Source organism: Pinus tabuliformis, chromosome 9, assembly GCF_031772625.1.
Source record: "Pinus tabuliformis cultivar Carrire ecotype Pingquan chromosome 9, CPIR1, whole genome shotgun sequence".
Taxonomy (NCBI): domain Eukaryota; kingdom Viridiplantae; phylum Streptophyta; class Pinopsida; order Pinales; family Pinaceae; genus Pinus; species Pinus tabuliformis.
The window spans coordinates 197,824,236-197,835,574 of NC_142307.1; the positions used below are offsets into that span (position 1 = coordinate 197,824,236).

At 36.3% G+C, this 11,339-nt stretch overlaps 1 protein-coding gene across 1 annotated transcript in view; it reads left to right on the plus strand.

Annotated features, from left to right (window-relative positions):
• Positions 1–5,306, plus strand: part of LOC149147830 (lysine-specific demethylase REF6-like) — a 96,146-nt gene extending 90,840 nt beyond the window's left edge. The window contains exons 7-8 of the mRNA XM_089441194.1: positions 2,779–4,269; positions 4,446–5,306. Coding sequence (XP_089297320.1) covers positions 2,779–4,269; positions 4,446–4,975 — 2,021 coding nt within the window. The 3' untranslated portion in view covers positions 4,976–5,306. The remainder of the gene's footprint in view (positions 1–2,778; positions 4,270–4,445) is intronic.
• The last annotated feature ends 6,033 nt before the right edge of the window (positions 5,307–11,339 follow it).

An 11,339-nucleotide genomic window follows, 5' to 3' on the forward strand; every position in this document is an offset into this window, starting at 1 on the left:
ACAATGAGATGGTTTCGGTATCATTATAGGAAGCTTGGATCATCTCTGAGTTTGAAGTTCGGATATCACAACAAAGGAATAACATAGTCTCGGTGTCACAACAATGAGATGGTTTCGGTATCATTGCAGGAAGGATCTCAGATAAGTGACCTTTGTTCGATGGTATAGTAGATGCATTTCAGTGATAGAACAGTGGACAAGTCTCAGTTGAATTGTAGAAGAAAAGCTCATGCAGATTACAATGGAGACTTTTTGTGATACCTCACAATGAAGGATTCAATGTTACCACAGTGTGAAGGATTCACCACAGTGAAGGTCTCGGCGCTATCACAATTTCAAGGATGACTTGATGGAGGATGTCTTGGGTCTAGATTGTAAGGGTCTTGGTCGTCTCATCTTTTGAATCTACCAAAGGAAGAATTTGTGACTGGGTTTTCCCCTTGAGGGGGCTTTTGCCCTGACAGTGTGCATAAACCTTGTGTACTCTATTATTTGTTGCTTGGCATTAGTCTTGATTATAAGAAAAGATAAATCGAAAGAACTAATAATGATAAAAGCATCACAAGATAATGTCATTACTAAGGGAAATCATTTAACTACCAACTCCTTGGATTTCCCAACACACATCAACATTACAAAATTATATTTAAATTAGAGTCACTATCATCGTGACTTGAGAAGCAAATGATTTATAATTTATACATTAATTCTCCAAGTGGAAAATAATCGCTAGTTGGCTTGATCCCTGTCAAAATAATCTCAACTGTCTATAAATAATTGATCAATTTTTAATCTCTACCATCGAAAATATTTATTTTTGAGGAATTTTCGAATTTCTTATTAAAACAACTTTTTTATTAATCCAAAAATAATTATTTTGGATTGACTTCCCCAAAAATTTGACTTTGACTTAACCACCAAGGTCCAAGGGCTTATTTTTTCTTAAAAAATCCATTTTTGCCTTGCTGGGGGATTTCAAAAAATTGACTTTTTCATGACCCACGAATTTTTGGGTCATTTTCCACTTGGAGAAATTAATTTCTCAAGAAATAAAATTTTGACTCTAGATTAATTAATTTTTTGGATTAAGATTTAATTTTATTTTTGTCAGAAAAATTAATTAATTGATACATGAGAGGATTAATTATTTTTCCACCCTCAAATATTTTAGCCATGGTGTCTGATTGCGAGGGACCATGTACTAAAATATTTTTTACATTGGATAATCACACTTCAACCCTCAAAGGGGGAATATCCGTTCGTTATAAACCCTCATAATTTTGTACTCAATTTTGCGACACAATATGATCTAGTAGACCAAGTGATTTGTAATAAAATAATTTAGTCAAATAGATTAAATTATTCCGAAATCACTTTTACAATAGATTTGACTAAGAACACTAGGACTCACCCAAGACTTTGTCAATAAATTCCACCTTAGCTTTGGAGTTAAGCTGGAGGGAAAAACTCTGTCGATTATCCGTGTTTAGAAACATACATAATGTGGTGAGACAGAAATCCTCCTAGGATGGAATTCATCTATAAAATCATCGGCTTATCTAGGTTGTTACATAATTAAATGGTCGCACTAGCAATATTTACATTACAATTTGCAGAAATTGGGTTTACAATGACATGATAACTTGCTGGCTGATGATTCTGAACTTTGAAAAAATTGGCACAACCGCTTCCTTGGAACTATGACAAAATGGGTGCAACACATGGACTGGACGAAAAGGTATCAGTGGGAAGAGTGAAAAGTTCAGATTCAAAGAAAAATGATGCAAAAGTGATGAGAAAAATAAGGAGATTGGAAGTCTTATCAGTTAATATTCAAATATGTTGTGTAGAGTTAATACCATGTCATGTAACTTTAGTCACATTATCTCACATGTGGCTGGCATATAGCATTAGATTTTGATGGTTAGTGAGTAGACATGGACGATGCATTAACTATCAAGTAGGTGTGTTAATAAGACACTACATGCATTCATTGGAATATCAATAAATAATATATTATCTACTTTACTCTCACTCTCTTTCTCACTTAAGCATGTCAGTGCTTTTACAAAACCAATAAAACATGCCATTCATGTATCAGTTGACTCTGCTTTGAAAGGTTGGCTTCCGTTATTGAAGAAATTTGATTGTCATTATTTGCATTCCAATAGAAGCCGTGAAATCTGTAACCCAACCCCTTTTCCCCGTGGTGGCTACTGCTCATACTGGAAGTGATAACAGGGAGCCTATCTTTCACTCAACTAGAGCAATCTATGTTTATGTTCAAAATATTTAATCATGGCTTTAGTCTCATGAAACTACGTTCAACTTCAATTAAGAGAACGGGGTAAGGAGTGTTGCATTTAATTTTGCCACACAATGATCAAATTTTATCAAAATACAAGAAAGATTGAATGAATTATCAAACAAGTTAAATACTAATTTATATTCTCATTCAAAATTCTGACCTCAAAGTAATGCAGCCAGTATTGCTTTTCCTGAAATGAGTAAAATATGGTTTTTGATGTAGACGCACTTCTCTTTCCACTTACTGTTATGACTTTTGGATGGAAATCCTGATGCATTTATTAAAGTGGAACTTGATGAAACTTGAACTGCACAGATTTTCCGCAGATCCTTGCAAATATTTGAAATGATAGCCTCTTTGTTTTTTATTTCAGTGTTTGTAATATGACATAGGTTTTGGTTTGCTCCTTTTGCTTCATTGTGGTAACCACGTAAGTGAATGTTTTTTGTTTGGGTGTATGTTAATTGCAGACTATCCAAAAATAGAAAAGAGAGCAAGATTGCTTGCAAAAGAAATTGGTGCTGATTATTCATGGAAAGAGACTCCACTTAGAAATGCAGCAGAAGATGATCTGGAAATGATTCAAGTGGCTATTGAGGAACAAGATGATGCAGAATTGGGCAGAGACTGGACTGCACAACTTGGTGTGAGTTTGCGATACAGTGTAAAACTTAGCAGATCACCCCTTTATAGTAAGCAAATGCCTTACAATAAAGTTTTGGATGCACTATTTCGTAGTGAATCCTTTCACAATGATTCTTCTTCTAGTGCTTTTGGTGGTTCAAATATTTTAAATCTTAAGTGGCAACTTAGAAACTCACGTTCCTCCTATGTCCGAATGGGCACTGGGGATTCTAAAAAGAAAGCAAGAAAAGAGAAGAAAATAACAGTTGCAGGAAAGTGGTGTGGGAGGGTTTGGATGGTTAACCAAGTTCATCCATATTTAGTAGGTCAAAGCATTTCACAGCGACCTGCTTTCTTAAGTAATCATATAGGACACAGTGAAATCAGTGGATCTCGAGGATGTCCTAGGAAATCAACAACAGATTTAGACAGTAAATCTAAGTCCAAAATATGCACAAAAGAAACCTGTGATAAGCAGCTATGTATCGAGCCCAAAATTACAGTAAAGTTGGCTGTAGATAGAAGTTTGTCTAGCAAAAGAAAAATGCAAATGGAAGAAGCAGCCATTGATAGTAAAATGAAGGTTCAAATTTTCGTGGACAGAATCTTAGACACTGCTGTGGAGGACCCCACGCATTTTTCTAGTTTACCAGATCCAAAGCTAGAGGACCCTTTTTGCGGAGCCTCTGTTGGGATGACTTCTTTTGAGGATATTTCTGTTTTGTCAAAGAGAAAACTGGATATAGAGCCAAGCTTGCATGTGACGGCAGGCAAGATTTCAAAACCGAGTTTGCTTGAGAATAGAGTCACTTGTAAGGTAGAGGGGGATTATCTTGAACAGGGAGATTTCAAAATGAGAAAAACACAGATGGCTGAGACACACATGGGCACTGATGGGCATGTTTCCCAAGATTGTAAGGTTAATTTGGACAGTAGTTTGCATTGTGTACACGGTGAAATTGAGACGGTTAAGACTGAATACAATGCAGACAAGAGTGGTAGTTTAGACCAGGTAAAGAGTGGTGATCTTTCATCTAGACAATTCGATTCAAAGGAAATGTCTGAGCAGTTGATGCTGTCCACATCTGCAGGATTTAAATCATCGTTACAAGGTTCTTGTCAGATTGCATCTGCAGGTAAAATGAGAAGCAAAAGGAAGAAACTGGCTGACCGTAATGATAGTTTTGAGGTTCTCCAAAATCCTGCAGAAAATAATGAAGGCAACAGTAACATTCCAAACTCTGACACGCATGCTATTCTAGGTTCTGAAGCACGGGCGTCCTGTGAGCCTGATAGCTCCCAAGGACAGATTGACTTATGTTTCTCTGCAACTTCAGGTGACATTATGGATTTCAAAAGTTAACAGAACCCTAAGTAGGCTTGCTGCTCTTTTGGTTATAGCTAGTGTTTACCCTATCGTAAAATATAGTAAGGTTGCTATTTTGCATTCAACCAACAAGGTTTGAAATTTTATTGGCTTTTGACATTGTTAAATTTTCGTTAATGGTTGCAGGTTATTCCTTTTCAGGTCCAACTACGCGGTTGAGGATTAGATCAAGACAAACAAATGCAGCTACAATAGATAAAGATGTGGACAAGGCTTCCACACAACAGCGCCCACCCTCATCAAGAAAGATGCCCAAGAGAAACAAAAAGGTAGTGAATTATGTTCCCAGTAAGGATGTAGAAGAGGAGGGGTCATATCCCTGTGACATTGAAGGATGCATTATGACTTTCCAAACAAAACAGGAGCTGCTAATGCACAAACGTAATGCTTGCACTTATAAAGGATGTGGGAAACGGTTTGGTTCACACAAATACCTTATACAACACCGGCGTGTTCATGACGATGACAGGCCCTTGAAATGTTCCTGGGAAGGTTGCAAAATGACCTTCAAGTGGCCATGGGCAAGAACTGAGCATATCCGTGTCCACACCGGAGAGCGCCCATATGTTTGTGCAATTGCAGGCTGTGGTAAGACATTTCGATTTGTTTCTGACTTCAGCCGTCACAAGAGAAAAACTGGCCATACAAAGCAATAGCAGAACATTTTGATTTTCTATTTCCGAGGAAATCTCGTTCCAAAATTCTTCACATGTAAAATTTGTAAAAATTGGAACTTGGTTATTCAGATTCTTCAGATTTAATCATGAATGTGGGGTTATTGTGATTGCTAGATCCTACATTTAATGAGAATAGATAGTAATTCAGCGGTATTCTATGTTGAGACAGATTTAGAATATTTCATTTACTGGTTCCTCAATTGTTTGTTAGGACTGTATTTTTTGGAGAACATAACAAATATCGGGTTTCATTATGATATTCAAAAACAACTGTATGAATATCTGCACAAGACTGCAAGGTTTATGTATCCTTGATTTTACCTGTCAAATAATGCTTGTCAGATACATGCCATTGGGCAGATATAGTACCCATATTTTTATTTGTATCTTGGACAGAACCTTCACTGGTAATGTTACCAAGTCACCCCAAATACTAAATGAACCTTTCTTTTTCAAAGAAACATTCAAAAGCTTGCATATGTAGCTAGGATTGATCCACGGAATTCTGTTATGTCTAGAAAATAACAATGCAATACAATAAAAACATTAAACCATAGGATCTATGAATCAGGACACATAATTTGGATGTAATTAGTATTGAAAGGTACATCACATAAAATCTCAACTACATCAAAATGTCACGAGACATAAATGGCATAAACATTTTTTCTTGTAAATAGCTATTCATCTTTTGCACGCGCCCACAAGTGTGCACACAGATATCTCCCGTTGGAATATTTTTGCGTTATAATTTAATGTTATATCATTACATGAAAGCACAGATTTTGGCACTTGGTCATAGCAACGTGTATACTTTGTACCAATGCTATCCATACAAAGCAATCATCAGTAGATACCATCCATCATTTTTTCAACTAGACGTTATTCACCATTGCATCCGTATGATTCCATTTTACAATCGCCAGATCCCTTATATACCAATGCTTTTGCATTAAATTAGAACTATGAAAGATGAAGAAAAATCAAAATCTGCATTAGAAGGGTTATGTAGATCTGAATCTACTTCTGGTAATTCTGCTATCATAGAACAAGAAGAAACAGATCCTTCTGTTAACTGGAAACTTCCACCAGTTTCTCCACATGATGTATACAGAAATTTATCCTCTTTTAATTTCCGTGCCCTTAGTCAGATCAAAATCAAAGAAAAATCCATCAAAGCAGGTTTAACTTTGAATGCTATGTTAACTATATCTCTCCTCGAAGCCAAACATATAAAATCAACTCTCAAAGTTGGTTACCAGTATGTCCATCTGGGGATGGTAAGAATAGGACTGAATGCATTACATAGAAAAGGACAAAAAGCTTATGTGTTCTCAGCCCTATTTGATAATCGATGGACCACATTCACACAGGCCATGATAGGTGGTATTGAAACAAGCCTTGCTGAAGGCCCTGTACAATATGATGTCTTTCCAGATTTCTCTGTTGCACTTGATGACCCAAATGTCCTGCAATGCCTAACCTTAGGTATCCAGACTGTCGGGTATGAAAATTTCAAAAGAAAATCAAAAAATTTGGCCATTTTTTATATTACTTGTGTTAGGTTTTATAATACAACAATCCCTGCTGTTTTGCATACCCCTGATAAAGATGAAGGCCGAGTCACTCTTATCCAGTATGATTCATCTTGTAATCCGGTAGCACCAGTCTATGTTTCCCGAAATGATTTATGTCCTCCTGATGATTGGGTAACCAATTGGGGGAAACCCACAAAGAAACCTGTTGCTGCTGCACAATCAATAATAACAGAGATAGATGGAAAGGTTACCACACGATTTCCCAGAATTAACACATTTCAGCATGAAGGACCCTCTACTTCTGTCTCTGCAATTCCTACTACAATCAGTCAGTTACATCCTGGTCAGTCTTCTGCACCTCCACAGTTTGTAATAGACCAAGCAGTGTATGATTCTATCAGAAGAATGTTTTCACAGCCAAGCCCATCTCAGCCTTTTAGTTCAGTCTGTGATCATCCACACTGCTCCAAGACTTTCTGTCAATTTTCTTCAGAACCACCAACTCCACATGGGGAGTCATCAGACCGTCATAGGATAAACATGATCAGATTTACTCCTCCGTCTGACTCTTCTGAAGAAAGTTACAAAAAGGTTGTATTTTTCAATCCACAAGAAGAGCTACTTGTACATACTGTATCCAGTTCTTCTACTTATGGTTTAGGTTATATTGATTCTTCACCTATTCCTGAATACAGAAGAAATCCTATTGATAAAATTCCAAGGCATGTAGAAATTCCTTCTGATTCAGAAATAATTGCCTTTTTAAAGATTTTTAAAGGAATCAGTCCATATGATCCTGATGATCAATGGAAAAAGAAAATGTTCAATTGGGATATGTTTACACATGAAAAAGAACATTTGTATTTTGAAGAAGTAATGCTTCTTCCAAAAGATGATCGTCCTGCCTTCAACAGACAAAATGTTGGGAAATGGAAAGAATGGATGAAGGCAGAAAATCAATGGATATCATTCTATGAATGGTATTATCCTTCTGCAAATATAATAGAACATTCCTTGATGAAACAATTCAGGAACCAGGCTAAACAGAAAAGAATCAAGGATCCAGAAAGATTTGTAGAAGAAAAGATGAAAGAAAATCCAGTAGTAATTCCTCCTCCTTTGAAAGCACATGTTTTCCAGCCAAAAATTCAGAATATGCTTAATAGGCAAAATATTCCCAGATCTCTGATTGCTGTTCAAATTGAAGGAGAAAAATTACTAAGAAAGATTTGTTCTCAGTTCCAAGTAAACATGATGAGGACTGGGACCCGAAATAAACACAAGTGGGAACTCCTTGATGGGAGCCTCTTAGAAACAGACACAGAGTTTCCTCCTTGGAAAAATTTTGTGATAAGAAGCCAAGATGGAAAACTGTACAAATTACTTCCATCTCATGTTGATGACTCTAACCTAGTAGCAAGAGATGTTGTGGCTGCTACTAATTGGACAAATTTAGCTTTATCCAGTCTTGAGAAATTTGTCAGCTCTAAATTTGAAAATATTGAAACTGCTAATTCTGAGATGAAGACCATGTTGGAAAGTATTCTTAGAAAACAAGATTACAATACAATATGTTTGAATAGCAGTGTTACAACTTTGGCAGAAAATGATAAGGCTCTAGCCAAGAGTCTTGACAGACTATCTTTACAAAGAGGACAAATAGATAAGAAAACCCATGATGCTACCACTGCTCATGGAAAAGAGATTTTAAAGATCAGTAATTCTTTGGATATTGTAAAAAAGCAAGTATGGGAAGTAACTCAAGGGATAGAATCCTTGAAGAAGAAGCCTAGGGTTGAGGCCTATAAATCTGCAACTATATTTTCAGAACCCAAGATTTCTGTTCCATATTCTATTACTCCTTCTGTGGAAAGCCTTATTAGAACACCTAGCTCTATAACCTTTCCACCTTCTACTTCCTCTCATCCATATTCTCTGTTTGCAAATCCCAGTTTCTTTAGCCCACATCCTGCCATAAAGCAATCCAAAGAAACTGAAGGATCCAACAAACCAAAATCTTCTAATTTCATGTCTGAAGATTCTTACACTAGAGAAGAAGAAGAAAGTTTTGATACAAGTTTCCATAAGACAGAAACATCCTTTGGGGATATGACTCTTCACAAGATAGAAGCAGAACCACAAATTAAAGAGCTTGAAACCTGTATCAATAACTTATCTTTGATAGATCAAGATCAGGAGCAACCTGATAATGAGGATCAAGTCAATGCTACATCATCCAGGTCAAGATGGGAGACTACTTGGAACCCTGCTCCTGATAGAAGAGATCTTATGAAATCTGAATACCATAAGGATTGGTCTGCAAATTCTACCTACTCATGGAATATTGATAATTGTACAGAGGCTGAAATTATGTCTGTTTTACATTCCATGCTTGTATGTTATAGAACTTATCTTGCTGATGATATAGGTCCTATTAATGCAACAAGGAGAATAATAGGAGGATTTGAAGGAACATTGGATTCTTGGCTAAACGCTGAGACATTAAAAGATCCTAGTCTCCTTGCAGGATGGGAACAAGCAGTCGTCCAAAATGAAGATGGATCTACTCACATAGATCCTGTCACTAGTTTGCCTGTCGGCAATATGATAGGAAAGCTTCTTTATGCTATTACAATCAATTTCATTGGTTTTCCTCAGATAACCAATGATATTACAACTATTACTTTGCTGGCCATGAAGTTGCATAATATGCAACATTTTGATGAATACTTTAATGAATTCCTTCACAGATTGCATACATTGACTCCAGATCTCATTCTTGAGCCAAAATGGAAGGAAATTTTTGTTGCATCCCTTCCCCAATGGGTCTCTTCAGCTATTGTCAATAAATTACCAGGGAAGGTTGGGGACTATAAATTTGGCATAATCAGACAAGCTGTAAAAGCAATCATTGTAGAATTGTGCTCACAAATGAAGATTGCAAGAGCAGCCACCAACCCTAAAAAGCCACATGGATATCAACAGCTCTGCAAACAATGGCACCTTGGTAAAGCTGGAAATTCTGAGGGGCATAAGAGGAGGAAAAGACATTTCAAAAAGAATTCCCAGATATCCCAAGAAAAATAGAAAAGAAAACATTACAAAGCTAAACCCTACAAACACACAAGGATGTTTTCTAAAGACAAAGAAATAATTTGTTACAATTGTAACAAAAAAGGTCATACATCTCCAAATTGTCCAAACAAAAAGAAAGACTCCTCTAAGAAGAAAGTCCAGTATAGAAACAAGAAAGGCAAAGTAAATTCTTTTGATCTTCCAAGCAGCTGTGATGAGTTGGTATCTTCTGATTCAGGTTCTGAAAATGATTTTAATTTTGTTGATTCAGAAGAATCATCTGATGAAGAATTTTGTAATGATCCCCATTGTACAGAATGTAAATATTGTGATTGTGATGACCCTGATATTTGTACATGTAATGCAGTCAGGATGATGAAGACTGATTATGATGAAATCAGTAAAAATATTTTTGCACAAATGATGGCTGCTACAGATCCGCAAATGAAAGAAATGTACAGATCTTTGCTGACAGAACATTTGAAGAAATCACCCTCTAGTTCAAAGAACTCTCCAAATAAAGGGTATGTGCCTCCTGCTACTCTTTTCTCTGTTGAGGCTTTAACTAGACAATTCAGAAATGAAGATTTTGGAGAAGATTTGCCACAAACTTTGCCTGCAGTACATCAAGCAATAAAAGAATTGAGAAAAACAATCAAGGAGAATAGAAGATTGTGTGTTGAAAGGCACAATGAGTTAAGCCTAAAGATGTTAAATGCACAAGCTCCTTTTGCTTCTTCATCACAAGATCCTATTTCAGGGAAGACAGAAAACTGGACCTATCATACAGGGCCAGTTCAACAGCAGCATAACAAAGAAGAAGAAGAAGAAGAAGAAGGAGAGGTAGCAAGAACAGATTTTGGATGCAATAGCATGAATAGGGATGTCATGTATTGTGTCAAAATAAAAGTAAAGATTTGACACCAGTATGAGTTTTGGAAAGTTCTTATGGATACTGGTTCCAGGTTAAGTATTGTAAGTGATATAGTGGTTGGTATGCATCATAGAAGACCAACAACATGTCCAAGGGTAATCACTGCAAGTGGTGATATCCCTACAAAGCATGAAGCAGAAATTGATGTTTTGCTTACAGATAAAATCGGAGTTCACTTGGTTTGTCCTGTTGTTCCAGGACTGGATTGTGCAATGTACCTCGGGACACCATTTTTTCAGAATTTCAGCATGCATGGAGCAAAATTTGATGCAAAGACCCAGAGGTATGGATATTTTATTAATTTTGATAATAAGGAAATCTTTTTCCCATTTATCAATTCTAATTCTCCTATTAGGATTAAGAGAGTTGAAAGGATGGAAAATCTTTTGGCAAAGATGGAATTGAAAAGGGAAGTATTGAAAACAGAAGAACATTTGGATAATGGAAAGTATGCCTCTGAGATAACAAAACTCACTTCCCAGTTCAAAGAATGTTGTTCAGATGATCCAAATGCCTTTTGGCATATTAAGAAACAAGAGGTAGAACTTCCTCTCAAAAAGGATTTCAGTGGAAAATAAAGAAGATCTAAAGCAGTGGCAATGAATGAAGGACAGATGAAACTCTGCAGAGAAGAAATTAAAGATATTTTGAAGAAGGGACTTATTAGAAAAAGTAAGAGCCCAATAGCATGTTTTGCATTTTATGTTAATAAACATGCTGAAATAGCTAGAGGGAAACCAAGGTTGGTCGTAAATTATAAACCTCTGAATAATATTTTGGATTATGATGCATATCC